The 19,593-nt window shown below is 39.4% G+C and overlaps 1 protein-coding gene across 3 annotated transcripts in view; it reads right to left on the bottom strand.

The window, feature by feature from the left end:
* Nucleotides 1-2,335: 2,335 nt before the first annotated feature.
* The window catches only part of arhgap9 (Rho GTPase activating protein 9), a 41,325-nt gene continuing 24,067 nt past the window's right edge, over nt 2,336-19,593 (bottom strand). For 2 of the 3 annotated variants that reach the window (XM_062415754.1, XM_062415756.1), the window contains 14 exons: nt 17,191-17,367; nt 17,017-17,103; nt 15,876-15,937; nt 15,631-15,718; nt 14,920-15,015; nt 14,259-14,357; nt 13,064-13,169; nt 12,595-12,714; nt 11,044-11,142; nt 9,592-9,669; nt 9,189-9,242; nt 8,197-8,331; nt 6,619-6,724; nt 2,336-3,591 (listed from right to left, as the gene is read on the bottom strand). In XM_062415754.1, coding sequence (XP_062271738.1) covers nt 3,405-3,591; nt 6,619-6,724; nt 8,197-8,331; nt 9,189-9,242; nt 9,592-9,669; nt 11,044-11,142; nt 12,595-12,714; nt 13,064-13,169; nt 14,259-14,357; nt 14,920-15,015; nt 15,631-15,718; nt 15,876-15,937; nt 17,017-17,103; nt 17,191-17,367 — 1,494 coding nt within the window. In that variant the 3' untranslated portion in view covers nt 2,336-3,404. The remainder of the gene's footprint in view (nt 3,592-6,618; nt 6,725-8,196; nt 8,332-9,188; nt 9,243-9,591; nt 9,670-11,043; nt 11,143-12,594; nt 12,715-13,063; nt 13,170-14,258; nt 14,358-14,919; nt 15,016-15,630; nt 15,719-15,875; nt 15,938-17,016; nt 17,104-17,190; nt 17,368-19,593) is intronic. The other variant, XM_062415755.1, reaches the window with a different exon arrangement.

Raw genomic sequence — 19,593 nt, 5'->3', positions numbered from 1 at the left:
GGCTGTGGCATGAAGGGTTGAGCAGCCCTGCAGATATTTGATCCACTGAGCTTTAGGTTAACAGCAGGTTGAGTAAACAATCGGCTAACCATAACATTAACAAACTGTGCTGGGTGACTCAGGTTAGATAGTCTCAGTGCCATGGATCAACAGCATTTAGTCAGCTGTTGCACCAACAATTGGTGATGTTATGACAATGGTCTAATTGCGCGGCTGGTTTTGGGCTCGACCATAAGAAGACTGACTAAGATGACATTTAACAGAGCACTAGCTTGACATATACGGTGTGGTGAACAACAGTCACCACAGTCAGACAGCAGTCCCGCCATCAGCATCACTTGCAACATGCTGCAAATCCCACCTATGATGAGCAACACACTGGTAGTTTGGGTGCTGAGAATTTTAAAGTTTGCTGGTTTTATTCTCAGTCCCACAAAGCAAGTACACCTAGCTATGAAGCTATAAAGAACAAACACAGCTAAAGATGTATTTTACTGGTGTGTGCAGACAGAGCTTTTATTCAGAGGTGTAGGCAACTGTGTCAGCCATCACCTCGCTGAAGTGTCTTTAAAAACAGCTATACACTGATTACCATCCAGTTAAACCACAAGTATGATTTTCTGTACTCAAATATAAGGCATGTCTATTCCTCTGAGCCCCAAGGAAATTAATTATACGATTAAGTTAACAAAAGAAAAATGATATATTTTAATGTTTTAAGTGAACACAAAGTTGCAGTTGTTTGCCATACGCTGTCACAGTGGTATCTCTTCCTGCAAGAATAAACCATACAAATTGATTTATATAGAGCTGCCCGAGCAAATTACTGCATAGTGCATATTCTAAAGAGGTTCATTGAAACTAGGGCTATGAAAATTGAACTAATTTTGAGAGTAACTTGGAAAAATACCATAGAACATATGAAAACATTTCACAACCTTGTCATCCTTTTTACTTTCACGAATTTAATAAATACTTACACATACTCAGAAACATTTCGTTTCAGTGTTGCAGCAAACAAAATAACTACCTACAGATGCAAAATGGTTTTGAACTAAAGTCAGCCTGTAACATTTCATCAGTCCATCTATCAAAAAATTCTGTTGTTGTAAGCCAATTTCTCCAAACGTTTGCAGTGCTTCAGCTCATTCGTCTACATTTGAAATGATTGCAGATTTGATTATACATCTTATCAAACAGAGGCACATTTTGCATTGTTTGTAATATATTAATGTATAGGTAGAGTCCCATAAATAAACTGCATGTCATGAATAAGTCAAAAGAAAGAAAAGGAAAAAAGGGGCAGCATTAAAAGATGAAGTAATAAAGTTGGACTTTTGCTGCTAACAGACTGCTGATTAGGAGGGAGGGGTGTTTGATTGTGTCTCTGATGGACTGATTTTAATTTTAGGGAGTGATTAGCACTGTCACACCAAGTGAAATAAAACAGATCTCAGTCTATAGCCGTTTAATGCCACTTGCTTTTTATTGAGACAAAATCTCTTCAGTTTCAGAATTTGGCGAGAGAACAGAACATACAGTAAAGATATTTTATGAAATATTGATTAAATCATTTTTTTTTTTTTTAGCATTTTACACTTTCCCTGCATGATGTTAATATGGAATGGAAGCATTAAATCTAATATGAGGAGGCTCTCACAGCTGTCAAAAGACCTTAAAGATTCTGGCAGACTTCACAATAGACTGAGGGATAAATGTATAAACTCAGATACAAGTTAGAGTAATTGCACTGATGACTGTGCACACATGCATTTGGATCAAACAAACAAGTGTGGTTGCCTGTTTAAGTACAACATATTTCTGTGTCAATCAAACATACGGACAACCTTGGAAATGCACACAATGATCAAAAGTTCAGATGACTCTACATCAATCAGCTACACATCATTTTAGCCCCTCCCTGCAGCCTCACATGACTTGAAATAAAATGAACATAAAAAATGAATAAATACGTCTAATAAAACTTTGCAAAATCTATGAGCTCTTCACCCCCCCCCCCCCCCCCCCCCATGTGCCCCTTTTCTGCTCTTTTTTGTCTTCTGCCAAACCCACAGTCAATATAAAATTACCAAAGCCACAGAGTGAGAGAGTGAAAGGGTTTGGGGAAAATCCACATTTTTTAAACATATGCATTTCCAGTTCCTCTTTTGTTTTGTTATTAAAAGCAGCATTTGCACCAATCACAGGGGATGCCTCCGCCCGCTGAGTCTCTGAGGCTCGCATACCTCCACACTTCTATCTCTCACGCAACCTATCGCTCCTTACAAACAACCTGACAGACACATCCTGATCAAATATCACAAAATAAATCAAATCAATTTGTTCACTTTTTTATTGCAGGAGAGTTAACAGTCAGGTCCAAGTTATAGTTTAACAACACTGTTTCATTTAAAAGCAAATGTATCAGTTATAATTTGGCTAATATATAATGTTTAGGTTACACACTGTATGCAAAGTGCTACTAGTTAACAAAGACAGTATTTCACATATTTACAGTTTCATATTTTAACTTAATCTGAAGAGTTTGCACTAATAAAAATAGAAAATAATTCCAAACTTGTACAATAAGGGAAGCTCTGAAGGTCCACACACAACAAAGTACTATTTGGTACAAAGGAACATTGCTGCCCTGTTGGCACGTTCACCCCATTACTGAAATAATTCATTTATCTACGAGGAGTTCTCAGTTAAGTTTGCCTCTCGAGTCTGAAAACTCAACTAAACACGTCATAACTTCAGCACATGTGGGCACATTTTCACACCCAGTCTGCTTCCTGTTTGTTTGCATTATTTACAGTATATCCACGCTAACACTGCATGTAGGATCTGTCCATGCTTGCTTTCAGTCCGCTGCTGCAAGAGGTGCTGGTGCATGTGTGTTTCACAGTGAGATGGTTCTGGTAAGTTTTGTTTCAGTGCGACGTTAAGACACATCCTTCCTCATGTTTCTTGATAAATGACTGACTAATATGCAGCTAGCTGGGCAGGCTGGAGGAGATTTATCACTTTTATGGCTTTGATTCATCCTGATCAAGTTTTATCAGTGAAAATATCATGGAAAAGTGACAAGGAGGTGTCTGCTCCACCAGTAAAGAACACCGGGGTCGGGCTCCACATCTGCAGTCAAAGGCACAAGTATTGCAGCTAAAATTGGCTTGTTTTATTATTATTGTTTTAACATGGCTTTATATGGAGGCCAGATGTCATGATTAGCAGCTTTCTGTCCTGGTTCTTTTTACCCCGTAATTATCTTTTGATGTGAAATCCATTTTACACCATATGAGTCAACAGGCAAAGAGGACAAATGCTGCACTACTTGTGCTTTCGTCTGATCTGGAGGAACTTTTTGAACCGCCCCCCCCTTCCTCCCCCATCAAGAAAGATCAAGAGGGGCCTCTCGTTCCGAAGATGTGGTTGAACTCGCTGAGGATGAGCTCCACCGCCTGGTTTTGGTAAACCATATTCACCGCCATGTTGCCGTTGTCCCGCTCTGGGCGCATCAGTGTCGGCCCAAACACGATGGCGATGTTCTGGGTGGTCATCCGGTTGGCGTCTGAATGTTCTAACACTCTGCCATAAATGACACAGAAGAAGATACAGGTTTAATATCAACAAAAACATCAAGAAAAATGCTCTGGACGAGAGATTTTGAATTATTGCACATTGTGGATTTTATTTGGATGGCAATGTTGGTCTGTTGGCTGGTTTGTCAACTGCTACTACTCCCCAGACTAATGTATGTTGATGATTATTAGATGGATTGCCATGAAATTTGATAAAAACATTCATGTTCTCCAGAGTATAAACCCTAACAATATCCATGATCCCCTGACTTTCCCTCTAGCACAGTGAGGTTGACCTGTGCTGTTTTGAGTGAAATGTCTTTGCATTTACCGGATGTAACTCACAGACATGACTCTTTCAGTCTCTGTATGTGAACTTGTGTCAAACACTGCTGCTTTGTCATGTGTTGTCCACCAGGGATCGGTCTTGGGGCCACAAGGGCAGATCATCAGTAGTTTCAGCAACATCTCATAATTTTCCTGCAAACCTGATGAGCTTGATAGACTTTCTGTATGAAACTGTTTAAATGCAATTAGGGACTGGATAGCAAATAATTCTGCAGTTAAACGCAGATAAAACTGAAGTCTTGATAACTTTCACTCAGTGATCAGGCAGAACCTTTGTGCATCAGCTTCGTCTTCTCAGTCTAGTCTGCATAATCTCAGTGTGATTTTTGACCACGCCATGAATTCTGATGATTCATATTAGGACGCTGACTCAATCATGTTTCATTCACTTAAAAAACATATCCAAATTTAGGTCTGTTATGACAAGAGCTGTAATGGAGATGCTAATACATGCTTTTATCTCATCACGTCTGCACTACTGTAATTCTCTTTTTACTTGCCTGAATAAATCTTCCTTGGACCGTTTACAAACTGTCCAAAATGCTGCCATTAGGCTTTTAACACCATCCAACAGATGGCCACACATTACATCTATTCTAACCTCTCTGCATTGGCTTCCAGTTCAATTAAGAATTCATTTTAAAATCTTGACTACACAGAGCCCTACAGAGCCCTATATGGCCAGGCTCCACATTATATCATGGACCTTCTGCACCCCATATCATGAGCCGAGCTATTAGGTCCTCTATGAAGGGTCTTCTAAGTGTCCCCCAGATACATTTAAGACTCGTGGAGATTATGCTTTCCAGTTGGCAGCACCTATAAGCTTTGGAATAGTCTCCCAATAAGTCTGAGATCTCTGGACTCAGTGGACTATTTTAAAAAACTGTTAAAACCCATCTGTTCAGACAGCCATTTAGGTAGCATGTGGTATATTATGTTTTAACATTGTGTTTTATGTCTTTTTCCCATTGTGTGTTTTATCTGTTGTTTATCTTTGCTTTATTTATTTGACTGTGAGGTACTTTCTGACTGGTGTCTGTAAAAGGTGCTATAACTTTACTTAAGGTGCTTAACTTAATGAACTTTACTTACTGCAGTTAAATTTGATAGACATTAACATCCCTGTCAGAATGAATTGCAATAACTTTGGTGTTCTCCTGATCTTTTTCGCTAATTCACATCATCAAGTCAGTTTTTTTCTTTGCAAAAATGTCTTTCCTTTGTTTGACCAAATACATGCAAAACTAATTCCTATCAGCTGTTGTTTTTAGTGCTAATTCGCAAATATTAGGATGCTGCACTGATACCATAGTAAACAGTATACTTGCTAAACATCAGCATGTTTGCATTGTCGATGTTAGCGTGCTGCACTGCTATGCTTAAAAGTAGCCTCAACGAGCCAACATGGCTGAAAACTCTTCTTTTATTTGAATTCATCTTTGAGATTGAGGCAGATGACCACTAACTGCCCATACAGCTTCATGTTGGCAGTCGGCATGTGACAGCTTTATTATTCTTACAAACTCGGTATGACAACTAAAAAGCATCAGCATGTACGTCTACCAGTGACATCTTGTTTTTTGCGTGCATGTTCTTGTTCATGTATCTGCATTTTGCAGTCTAGATTTGTGTGCATAACTGTCTAAAGCCACCGTCTGTATCCACCTATGTTGGTGTGTTTGAGCATGTGCGATTGGGGGGGACTCAGGAATGGGTTAAAGCCACAGTATGAGGCATTCTTCTAAAAATGCCATTCCCACCAAGCCACAGAAGCAGCCAGCAATTGCTCAAAACTTCCACATTAAAAAGAGAGGAGGAAAAAAGAGAAAGAGAGTAGAGGGAAGAGAAAAAAAAGGAGCGAGGGAGAGGGCGAAGAGAGGGAAAGAGAGAGGTTCCAGTGGTGGCGGCGGTGGTGTTGGTATGCCTTCCAGCAGACGAACCACAAGGCTCCCATGGGACCTTCGCGGCAAGGAGGAGAGCGAGGGAAGGGGGAGGGAGAAAAAAGGAGAAAGGGATGGAAGGAGGAGGAATGGAAGAGGTAGAAGGGAGGAAGAGGAAGGGGAGGATGAGAAGAAGAGAGGGAAGACATTGAAGGGGAAGTAAGGAAACAAAGGCAGCAAGTGAGCAAGTGGGGAGGCAACGAGGGCGATTGAACAGGGAGATAATAAATGAGAAACAGAACGAGGGGGGAAAGGAATGACAGCGGAGAGAAAATGAGAGAAAGACACAGAGTTGACAAATTCATGGGGCCCACCACACCCTGGCACAAACATCAGCCTCAGAACACGAACACTCACCCCTGGAGTGGAAGGAAAAACCATAGGCGGTAAAAAACACACATTTTATGTACTGTAAAAGGAACTGGCTCGCAGAACATCGTACACCATTCATCTTCCTCCAGCCTTTTCATCTTCACAGGGACCCAAACTTAACAACAGTGTGATCCTGGGACAGCACTGGCATACTTCGTGAGCCGTGGCCAAAGAATCCCTGACAGAAAATGACTGAGAACAAGAAAACTACCCCCTCTTGTGGTCAGATTTTTAAAAAAGTTATGAGGAAGAGATTTTATTTTCCTACAAGGGCATCTGGTTCATTCCTTTGTGCCAAAATGTCCCAAGGGAATGTATAGCATTATGAAATGTGCCCGTTTATGTGTGTGGTTTTATTCTCGTCCTCTCACCGTCTGAGATGGCGGCACATGAATTGCAGCGTGTTGTGGTTTGGAGGAGGCATGTTAAGCACCAGACACTTCAAACGGTCCACTTTATCCATGTAGTCTGACATCTCTGCAAACAGAGAGGGAGAGACATATCAGATCACAGTAAAAATCATCATTTGCATTCAATTTCCTGTACTTTATTAGCATGCACAAGCTCATTTACATCCACTTACAGATATCACATGTACTCTATTAGCATTCACTATCTAATCAGATACAGTGGAATGCAATTATCAACTATCACTGCTGTGGTTTGAAGAACAGTGAAATGCTGATCACTCTGTTCGCATCATCCAAAAAAAAAGAAAGAAAATGGACTGATAAGAAACAGGGCATTCACACGTACAACGTATCTTTTTTCTTAATGTGAAAGATAATCAGACATTTAGTATCATTTCAGATTATCTGCTGTGTGTCAAAAATGCTACAGCATCAATGTATTGCAGCATTCATGCAAATGACCAGATGAAGAACCCAGTTAAAGGAAAAGTTTGGGAACAGTTTATATTATTCTCACTGTCAACAAATCCTATGCAAAGATCTAAACCGTCTTCAGTGCATTGATGCAATCGACAAGTATTGTCTATAAAGCCTGATGTATGTGTCCTGTGCGCGATAGACTTCCATTGTTATTTATAAAACACATCAATGACACACATTGTTGCATTCATCAAAAGCTATTTTGAGTCAACCCCTTATTCACTTCCTGCTGCTTTAAATACTCACTGCAACTAAATGCAACTTAATGTACAGCAGAAAAGAGTAAAGCGATATTTACTCCTGTTTGAGTAACATTTTCTAAGAAAAAAGAAAAAGCTACAAATGACAACTGGAAATTTTAAGGAAATCTTTCCATGAGAATGGTTGACAAAAAGAAAAAATACAGAATAACAAAAATGGTATCAAAATTTGATGCCATACAAGCAGAGGATTATGGGACTCACATGAAAAAGTGCTGCCAAAATGTGAAAGTTTATACTTTAAGTTATTTTAAGTTTTTTTCTGTGAAATCCTCACTTCATTTAATTTAGTGCTGCACAGTAAATTCTAGTTTTGTTAGTATGTAATTATTCTTCTCTTGCCTTGGGATTCATGCAATTTTCTTTTTGGGAAGCACGTTCCATTTTACTGTGTCCATATATCTTTCATGATATATGTGGCGTATTTTCTAGAGGTGGAAAATGAGTTGCTGTAAATGTACTGTATGATATAATAAAGAAAATTGCTTCCACCACAGCTTGACAAAGTGTGAAAGCGCTCAAGTAAAGAGGAGTGAACTCTCAAACCAAGGCTGCCCTGGTTTTGACTCATCAAGACCACAGCACAGCACATTAAGTGGAAAAATAACAAGATGAAATGTAAAAAGTGTCACATAAAAATGTCTCACATCAAATATAAAGGCGATTAGATGCTTTTTAACAAGTGTTTTATGTCCTATAAACACGGAATATAGGGTCACTCTGTATGAAGTGACACTCAGGCACTCATTGAAAGTGGTGAGGATAAACAGACTGAACAGGACTGAAGCTGGTCACTCACTGACTGTCTCCACAATGTCGGTGAAGAAACCGTAGGGCACCAGGGGTTCAGGAAGCTCACGAAAGAAAAGTTTCAAAGCTCCTGTGATGACATGAATGTCCTCCCACTCGCTCTCGTCCAAATTCAGCTTTTCCTCTGAGAGACAGAGAGGGGGAAGAGAGAAGGGGGAGGCGAGGATGAGACAGAAAGGGGAGAAAGTTAGACAGACAGGGTCAGAGGAAGTGAATGAACGGCGAGGCAATTTGAAAAAGAGAGGCGAAGGGAATTAAGGCAAGAAAATATTGAAGTTACAGTAAATGCATCATTTAGCAAACATGAGCAGAACAGACTGCGGATCCATGTCAGTGTCGAGGCGTAACGTGAAGGCTTATAGCTGCAGGAGGGAGATAGAGAGGGTCTTTGAAAGTAAGAGAAGACACACAAGCACAAACAAAACAACAAAAAATAGGCACACACATTTTTAGTATGAAGCACAGTTTTTAAAAAATCCAGGCCTGACCAATGCTTCTCAAACTGGATCATAAGAAACAAAGATAATAGAATAAAGAGCTTTAATTTGAATTTGGTGTCAAGAAGTTCAAGATCTACACTACACACAAGTATGTATTATGATGAGGAAAAATTAGTCAGTGAGATATTGCTGTGGGATTAGAGAGCTTCAGAGTATAAAAGCAGCCGGTTCTCTGTTCTGTCCACTTGGTGGCAGCCATGGACTGTGTGAGAACTGGCTGTACAACCTGCTGCGTGTTATTACATCAGAAAACTTAAAGCAGGAATGCCTAAGGGACACACATACATTAAGCAAATGGTAGCACAACCACCAAACTGTTCACGGCACATGTCTGTGCTGCAGCTCGGCCCTGCGTGTCAGTCTGTGGGTGTTTGAGTTTTAACTGAGGTCTTCACATTTTTTGTAACAAATGATGCACAAAACAAGCAAGCTCAGTGAAACACGCTAAAGCAGCAGTTTTTCCTCGTCCGTCTGTATCTACCTTGTACCAAATCCGCTGGGAACATGTAACGGCCGTCGGTAGTCACCGCTCGCTCTGTAAAAACCAACAATCACTCAGTCCTCAGCGTTTATCACATGGGCTTCATGTAATGGGAGCACAGTGTGTGTGTGTGTGTGTGTGTGTGAAAAAAGCATTTATGTGGATGAATCAATCAAATATAATAAGGAAGATCAAATAGCATTAAACTGCAATTATTTTGATTTTAAGTGGCTGAAAAAGAGGAAGATAAAAAAAGGTAATTATTTGTGACAAATGCATGGAAAGTCCAACTTCCACCTCTCCTCCCTCCACATTTCCCCTCTCTGGTTGACAGAGACAAACATTAACTTAACATTAATCATCAGTACTATTGAGTATTTCCCCTCCTCTTCTTCCTTCTCACCGTGGTTCACCAGGTAACGTAGTTTCTGAATCACTGCCAGGTTCCCTGATACTCTGTAGATGCCATCAGCGTCCAGTCCTGCAAAAAACACACAAAGCTGGTCAGATCAGAGGCTGTCCATACTGGTGTGTTGGGTACTGTATGTACTAAGATTTAAGCATGTTAGCATTAAAACAAGTTTTCATAGCAACAAATTCATCAAGCATGATCACATGATCCCCCATGAATAGTTTTAAACTTCCTCTTAATTCTTCATAGTGTGAATTAGTGTGAAGCGCCTACAAACTTTTGGTATCACATTGAGTTTCTGCTTTTTCAATACTTGTTTCTAACATTTAATGTACGTAAAAAGTATAGATTCATAATGTTTACTTCTATAAAACAGCTATACATGTATTAGTACGCACCAGAATTGTGAATATTAGCCTTAGGTTTCCTTGTTGTTGCGTATATGTCCCACAAGTTTATTTTAATTGTATAAGGTTTTACCATCTGTATTACAGCTAAAACAATCAGACAAATTGATTAGTTGACTGACAAAACATTTAAAGAAACAATACTGATAATCCATAACTTCTCAGCAAAAATATGTTGGTTTTCTTAGTGCTCTATGACAGTAATATGACCATTTGGACTGTTGGTTGGACAACATTAGCAACATGAAAATGTTGCCTTGGACTCTATGGTCATTTTTCACTATTCTAAACTTCAATAGACCAGAAACAATTAGTCAAGAATGTAATTAGCAGCTTAATATGTATGTTAATGGGAGCGTCTATCCTTAGAGCTTTTAGTGTGTACAAGGAAAAACTTTTTTTTCTTTTTTTAAACCACAGCATTTAACATGTAAAAGCCCTCAGGATGAGAAACAGAGGAGGGATATCTCTTGCACCTCTTGCTACTACAGTGCTTAGCAGATCAGTATAATTTCTGGTTCCTCTTTTTTGCTTAGGTGTTGCTACTTTCTTGGTGTCTCCATCTGTTGCAGCCTTAAATGTAAATGTCTTGATTTGCAACTGTAAGAAAATAGTCTGGGCACTGTTTACAAAAAATGCTCCCCAAAAATATTTTATTCATCAAAACCAGGTTTCAAAACCCCCAGTGGTCAAAACACAGATTTTTCATGTGTATCAAATATTTATTTGCAGCATTGTTTCTAAACAGTTACCAAACAACTCAATTTTCTCTCATTTCGATCTCGCTCTGGCTGGCAGCTGTCACAACTTCTTCTCTGAATCTGTGTGTTTTAGTCAGCCCTCTGTCAGGAAATCACAAACACTTTCCCATAATTTCTGTTTGTTGATTCATGTCACAGAGCCGAACAGTAGCTGCAGAACTGCTGCTCAAGTGACTGATGCTCAAAACAGGATTGAGGGTATTTTTCGCATGTGTCCGCTTTTAAGTCGAAAATCATGTTAGCAGGAGCCGGCTGTGTGCTTGCAGTGACTGTACCTCTCTTCTCCACAGCCTCGGTGCAAAGTCTGACGAAGCGTGGGACGGTGCTCTTCTCTCTCTCGCAGAGCATCTCCAAACCACAGCCAAACACCTGATCTGAAGGGTGACGACAGACGGACACAAACACAACTCTGTTTTCATGTCACTTCCAAGGCATGATGTAAGAGCTTCATCTTTACATTAATGGAGATACATTTACTGTTTACTATGGAAGAAAGCCTCTTTATTCAGCTATTTTCCCAGCAGAGATGTAAGCTCACCCTTGATGATGCAACACAACCAATGCACTGCAATATATATTCTATAGTGTTTCATTGAAGAAAAAAAAAATCACATGCAACTTCTTCTACACTAGTGCCATTATACTCCTGTGAGATCATATCAATTCACTACCTCTGATAAGGACTATAATATGTAAAACAAACATTGGCATTCATCCAACGGCTTCATCACTTTTAATTACATGCAAGAAATGATGTTACACCTTCCAGTGGGTGAGGATGTGACTGGGGCCACATATCTCATTAGCCTTATTGTTCCTTTTTGAGATACTGCTTAGCTACTTTGTCCTAAAAGTTAAAATCTATGGGGGCAGTAGATGTTCAGTGTTAATAAAAAATATATTAAAATAAAAAATATGAGATGCTGAGGCATTCTGCTCACCTAGGGGTCTGAGGCAGCGCCTGTAAAATTGCAATGCTGCTGGATTTTTCTCTCTACTCACCTCTCTACTGCTCGCTCTCAAATTAAAGCAAAAACTCCCCCCAAAATAATTACAAAAATTTGGTAAAAAAACAACAAAGTGGCCACCATAAGACAACAAAACAGCTTCTTGGTATAGATTCTTCCAGTCTCTGAACTCTGCTGAAGGGATGAACACCATTCTTTCAAGAGATAATCTTTCATTTAATGTTTTGATTTTTTTTAGAGTGTTATCTAACAAACCCCCCACAGGTGATCAGTTCGGTTGAGATTTGGTAACTGGGACGACCGTAGCATGTATTTCACAACATTTTTCATACTTTCAGTGACCCCTTGTGCCCTGTAAGGAAGTATCTGCATTTCTTATGGTTCTTTACTCATTTTTTCTTATTTGTCATTTAATTTGTCAATGTCTTATGTATTTATTTATTTATTTTTGTTTAGAATATGGCCAAAACGTCTAACAACTGAATCAACTTTAAGAAACATTGATTAAAGATGTTATAATAGTGTAGTGAACAGCTGGCAAGCGATATGAAAGTGCTCACATTCTGTATGTCAAGCTTGAGAAGCCTCATTAAATAGTCAGGGGGTGTGTGACACATCTTCAGTACGGGGCGTGCCATCCCCAAGAGACAAATGCTTAGATTTCCTGCCTGCCATTGTAGCTGATGAAGCCATTCAGTTCAATGGAAAAGTGTATTTCTTATTCAACGATAGTTTTCGCTGGAGAAGTGCAATCTTATAACTTCTAGGATCATGTATCTCTATCATTCACCACTGCATACAGCCAAATTAAGGATGCATGCATTCAAATGGTCTAAAAGCTTCAAACGAAAATCTCACCTTTAATGAGTCCTTTCTCCTGCAGGGCCTGCAGAGGAGGCCTCTTTAGAATCAGCTTCTTAAGACGGGTCTTCACTCTCTTCCTTTCCGTGTTCTCCAGGTTGGACGTCGAGCGAGGGACTGCAAAGGGAGGAGAGAAGGAAGAAGAGGAGGAAGAGGAGGAGGAGGTCAGTGCTATGGGGAAGGAGAGCAGATGAGAGGGGATGGTGGTGAGGATGAAAAGCGGGAGGGCCGGATGGCGGCGGAGATGAGACAGGACTGACGGGGGGATTATTTGCCAGGGTGGCCTCGTGAAAATGTAAGTGGGCTGAATGGAGGAGAGAATGGAGGACAAGATGGAGGGATGTAAGAAGCCTGTATGGAAGTTTAGAGAAAAGAGTGATGATGATAGACTGACTGGCAGTGAGGAGAGGAGGGCAGGGATGGTTGGTTGTGTGAAGGGAGGAAGACATTAAGGAAGCAGACTTACGGGACGTTCTCCTCTCATCCTCGTCTCCACTGTGCTCCAGCAGCTCCACGCTGCCTGCTCTCCTCAGAGAGTACAGCAGGACGTTGTCTAACGGGTTTTCACGGTCCTGGAAGGCAGGCAGAGTGAAATTGTACTCAGTGATAATTGCATCATATACAAAAATTACACCACATACTGACACATTTACACATTGCACAAGTGGCATTTGGGTTCGGGCCACCAAAGATCGCTTTAATTTAGAGCGTGTAAACACAACTTTGACTTTTTATTATGTTGTCGTGTTAGCAAACTGCTGCTTATTCACACACCCAGCTGACATGGAGCAACATTAGCATTCATTCGGAGGCATATTTTATTTCCAGTATTCTCTTTCATAGCTCTTTTTAGGTCTTTACCAACCCCTGACAGATATATCTGGCTCTTGAGCTGCTAAATTTCCCACTGTGCTGTCCAGTCACTAAGTTACTAGTCGCCCAACTCTGTGGTGGGGGGCTGTTTTTTTCCACTGAAAACATTAATACACAAACTTTTGATTTTGTATCAGTGATTAAGATATAAAGTCTACCATGGATACAAAATATACGTGATGGGATTTTTAAAAAGAAAACAGCATCTAGTCCGGTCAATTGTTATTAAGTAGTTATACAACATCACACCACCTTCCTTACATCATATTCACATTAGATATTTCTTCATTCTGCAATGGTATTTTGCCAATAAAATTTGAAAAAAATACTAACAAATGGATCAACAGTCGAATACATGTCTGATGAAGGATGTTAGCAGAGTTTTGGAGTGTTAAAGTTAAGATTCTTTTTCCTAATCTTAAAATATTATTGTTTCTCATTTATAAATGAATATTTAACATTATAGAGAAATATTTGATGATTGAAACATTGATGAATGATTCAAACCAGGGTTTAATATCCTGTCATTTAAAAAAAAAAAGATTGAGCATGTTTCCTGTCGGCAAGGTGGTTTACAGTACATTATATTACTCAGTTCATACACATGGAAGGCAATTAAAAGTACTGAGACATTCAAAGCCCAAATGAAAAAGAAATTCAATATAAAGTACATTTGGAAGGTGAAAACAAACAAAAAAGATAGAACAGAGTTCAGAATATAAAAGCTAAGTGGATAACTATTAGTCCAATTTAGCCACTGATAGAGAGGGAGTAGAGCGAAGACTCACCAGCCTGTCGATAACGTTCTGGATGGTTTTGTACCACTCTTTGATCAGAGAATCTGTCTCCGACTGCAGCAGGAACTCATTGCCTGTCACTGTCCTCAGCTGAAACACATTTTCAGTACACTATCAAAGTGTGCACACATCATATCATAACACTGCTGTCACCCAAACTGCAGAGACTCTCCCCAAAGCTCCACAGTATGTATTTTTATTCTTTTTTCACACTTCTCTCTCAACCAGTTTCAGTAGAGGTTGGACATAGCTTGACTTTTATAGCACTAACACCTACTATTAATGTACCACGCTTCACTTGATATTCATTGTACAGCTTCCTCTTGGATCTTTTAGAGATAAAAAACAGTGCTGTTGTTCCAAAGAAGTCAGAGATGGTCACTAAAGGGTGACTGGGTGAAAAAAAACACTTCCCATTCTCACTTCCTTCACTGATTAGGACCATACACTGACAAAAATAAGATTCTATTGTATGTTTTACTTGTCTGCAACCACACTGTCCTCACTGTACTTAAGGTCACAGCAACAATTAGTTTCTTGAATTTCTCAAGAGTTTCAGACTGAGTTCCTGAGAATCTTCACCGCATATCTGGATTTTCTTTTAATTGGACTTCCTCTTGAGTATTCTACTGGTTTCTTTCTTGTTTTTTACCTTGAAGACGTTCTTCTTACTGGAAAGCTCATTGGCCCAGTGCAGCTGTGCTCCCCTTAAATCCACACTGCTCTCAGGGCGACTATTTCCTGGTTTCTGTTTTTGATTAGCACAAAAAAGACAAAAAAAGAAAATCATGTTTTGGACTTTGTCAATTCTCAGCTGGCTGTACTGACCCATATATGTCTCTATTAATGGCCTGGTGGCTGGTGTTTATGTAATTTGTGTGCCACCACATTTTGCCCTAATTACAGATTCTAATAAACAGCTGCAACAGGTTTGTGTGACCTGTTTGATGAACTTGAGTGTTGAGCGTATTTCATTTAAAGGGTGAAGAGAAAGTGACTGACATTAATGTGTGCAATAGAGGGGACATAAATATCCAGCTGTGTGTCACTTTGTGGGTTTGTCCAAAGCTACTGGTGTTTGTGCAGTCGACAAGATTGAAATGACTTTGCTGAATTTGCTGTATTTTATTCTACAAATGAGTAATCCACCCTCCAAAAAAAAAAAAAGTAACATCAGCATTTATAAAGTGACACAGACCAAGTGTTGGCTAATGATTTTGCGATCAGGAAAGATATTCTTCATGTACTGATTTTCCTCCAAGTTTTGTACAGCAAACTGGAGCAAAACTCACTTATGTTTTTGCAAATACTGCATATTACCTGGACTAAAATCATTAAACACAGGGTTTTTCTTAGAGCTTACCCAGCTGGAAGGAGTCTGTGATTTAGGATCTTTGAAGAAAACCAGACTGTTCCCGACCAACACTACCCAGGATGGGCTCCAATTTTTCCTGCAACCCAACAAACATAAGACTGGAATGTTCAGACTGAATTAAGCAAAGCAAACCATGCTCGCCTTTATTTGCACTGTATTCACAGAAAACAAATGCCAGTTAATTTCACCTAATTTGTTTTGGCTTTAATGAGAGCAGCCCCATAACCCCTCACCTCAGTTTTCGGCCACCTTCTGCAATCTTTGTCTTGTTCAAGAGACCGGCTTTCTCCAGCTCCTAGGAACACATTCAAATAGTTTAAACCGCATTGAAATCTGCTCTATGTAAACACCAATAACTTATTCTATACTGTCACCAATCAGTCAGATTCACAATGGGCAGGGATGGCTGGAATAATAAGAGTATATAAGGACAAGTTTAAACAGCAGATACAGGGCTTTTCCTCTGTGTAATATACTGCATCCTGAGCGAGCACATTTAACTTGACTGTTGCATCATTTAAAAAATAGCAGGAGGGGAGCTGCTCTAAAATCTCCCACTGCGGTATGGCCCTGTTTAAGGTGCAAGAGAACTGAATTAATCGTAACTATGAAGTTATGAGTACAGTCTATAAAGATAGTGAGGGAAGAAACTGAGGAAAAGCTGGAGTGAAGACTTTTCAGAATTTTCAAAGAGAGAGCAGAAAAAGACAAGAGATATTCAAACCTAAACTTTATTTTTTTTTGTTGTGCTTGAAGAACTGAAAACTTCTGCTGCAGTGTGTGTCTCTATGAACAGTATCTCAGCTAGCTATTCACGGTAATCCTGGTTCTTTCTTTATTTTTACTTTTAATTTCATTAAATAGTTCCAAATGAAAACTGATTTGTAGATCATCCTGAGTAACCTTGACATTTTTTCTTTAAATTATTTTGATTCATAACCTGATGGGTCAGATGGTTTGTTACAAAGAACCATCTGAGAAGTGGTCCTGGAAACTCTTTGGAAAAGAGCAGGTATTTTTTTTAAAAACGTATCAGGTGAACCAAATGCCTATCACCATCTTACCTAGCTAGGCAGCTGGATTTGGCACAAGTACAAAACTTGAAACATGACAAGATGGTTTCTCATAATGTCGTGATCTTGCAAATCCAGCTACCTTGCAAGGTAAGTTGACTTATTTTGTTCAATACTTGGGAAACAATCAAATTTACTTCACCTTACTTAACATTATTGGGTTGTGGGCAGCAGATAGCAGAAACAGGAAATTAGATTATTTCTGGAAAAGTGTTATACTGACTGTTATACTGACAGCATTGGAGTTTATAATGTGGCTTATTGATATTCATTCACAAAGTAAAAATCTGTGTTTTCTCACCGGTGTGACGCCATTGTTATCTGGAGGGCTTGCAGGAGATGGAGACTCCACGACGATGTTGGTCACATTGCATGAATAATCTCTGCACTGTTGGACCAGCAGAAAGACAGGATGAGGACATCATTCACTGCGTTCATTGGTCTGTATGTGTACAAGTACTACATGGTTTATGACCTTGTGTGTAGGTGCTCTGGAGGTGAATACCTTGCCATTCTCAGGCAGGATCATGGATTGTGAGTGGCTGAGTTGCTGCTTCTCATCATGCAGAGGTGCAGAGTTATGGCACTGGGCATTGGCATTGCTGAACACTGTTGTACTCAGGGTGTCAGAGGAAGCGGCACGCTGCATGCTCTTCACAGGGGTTAAAGGTCAGGGTTAGATATATGGGTCAGGTGGAAAAGACAAACAAAGGAAAGGGCAATTGCTGATCTATTGTGTGAAAACTGAATAATAGATACAGTATGTTATTTTTAAGGTCATGTTTAGTAAAGCCTGAGAGAGTTGGTGTTTGTTTTCTGTTGCATAACAGTCTCTATTGCGACTATACCATTTCTTTATATTATATTTACTGTATATGTTAGTATCTGGCTGGTGCTGTTGCCTAGAGCAACCTTGAATGAACAATTAAACTCACAAACAAGCAACTGTAAGGAGCAACAGAAGGTCAGAATCTTTTCAGTAATTCATGCATGCAGTCTTCATCGACTTTATGAAATATTGTTATTTTAGTTTAGATCAATTCTTTGCAGTTTGAATATGGTGCCTGCAAAAACTGTAGCAAAGCTTGTAAAATAATCAAGTAAGATATTAATGATTCTACTTACTTTTGGCTTAGACTTTTCATCTATACAATGAAAACGTCTCATACTGTGTGCTCTCTTTAATGTAAATTAAGATACTTTGGTTTATGACTACATAACTGCACAACTCCCAGCTGTACTTTGACCTGGTTAACATCAGCATGTTAGTGTTCTCATTGTGACATAAACCAAATCTTCATCATCTTCTCATCTGCTCTTTCAACTTTTCATCCCGTACTACACCTAAGATGAGGATCTTTGCACACTAGTGGGATGTTTTTCTCATCATTGTTTGTTTTGCTGCACTGGAGCAAAGCTCACTGGCTCAGCATCCATATTTCAACTATTTTTTTATTCATGTCAGCTCTCAGCTATCTCAGTAGATATCATGGAGTGGTATGGAACTTTCATATGAATTCTGAATAAACTGTAACTATTTTAAACCAATCCTCTTTGGAGAAGAACAATACTTCTGCAATGTAACTTCATCCACCTGTATGCACTGCAAATATATCAACTGAAGCAATCTGGCCTTCTAACTTTTCCCATTTTATGTTGAGAAAAAAAAGAAATGACTCAGCCTGTCTATACTGAGCATTTTAGTGACAGAATGTGACAAACAGTAGTTTCCTGAGAAGTATGCTTCGCTTCACAGGAAGAACTGAGAAGTACTGCCAAACACACAATGATACATGCGTATGCATCTGCACTTCACATGCAAAATATTTATGCTTACAAACCAATGCATGTGCATGAACAAGAGTGCATGAATGTACACAAATGTGCATATTCATACAACTTCAAGTCTTCCTGCAGAAACAGCCATAAATACCAGTGTGTAGGAGTTATTAGCATTTAGCAGGGCCTACTGTAGAAACATGGTGGTGTGACATGGGCTTTGTGGAAGAAGACCTGCTCCCTATGTAGACACAAAGGGCTCACTCTACGGCAACGAAAACACAATGATTCTTATCTTCAGGTAATTATTCACTAATGAAAATATACTTATGAACATTATATTACAATTCTGCTAATAGATCACCTCCTAAATCCTTGACACTGCTCCTTTAAGTACCTTACCCAATCCCTGTAACCTAGTTTCAACAGGCAAACTAAAAATCCCTCCTAATGTTTGCCATCACTTCATGCAAGGAGGATTAGCACTAAAAACTAAATCTGCTCCTTTGCTAAGAGAAGGCCTTTAAAAAGGGCTTTTAACAAGAAGCACCCACACCTCACTGTGATGCAACACGTTGCAGTAAGAACTGTTTGGGTAACGGCCTTTTTTTACACCATGAGTTGCTATTTCACCACCTTAATATGCATAAATGCTGATCTGTGGGAATCTAAAGAGCATAGCTGGCATTACTTTAATGTATTCTACAGTAATACAGTGGAGATGCAGTTTTTGCAAATCTAAGGACTAGAGTTCATTGATTTTCATGAGGAAAATACCCTCCATCAAAAGCCCTTTCAGCACTGACAAAACGCGTGGGATTACCTTCACAGTAAGGCATGCAAACAGAAATAACAAGGAAGTTGTCATCTCACAGGGTTTAAAGCAGTCTAGATAATGTATAGATGTATTAACGTATAATACAAACATATAATTATTGATTCTGTAGGTTTCTGCTCCAAGCATCACAAAAGAAGGATTTTATCTCATGGTACCAGAGTTCTGTGATGTCCCATTTTGTTAAGCAAATGCATCCTGTTGTGTAGGGAGAATATGTAAAACTGGTACAGTGTGCTTATCTTCCACTTTACTCTTTGAGGG

This window comes from Scomber scombrus, chromosome 3 (assembly GCF_963691925.1).
Source record: "Scomber scombrus chromosome 3, fScoSco1.1, whole genome shotgun sequence".
In the NCBI taxonomy this organism is placed as follows: Eukaryota; Metazoa; Chordata; class Actinopteri; order Scombriformes; family Scombridae; genus Scomber; species Scomber scombrus.
Note: the sequence above shows the minus strand (reverse complement) of the source record. Positions and strands in the feature narration are given on the sequence as shown.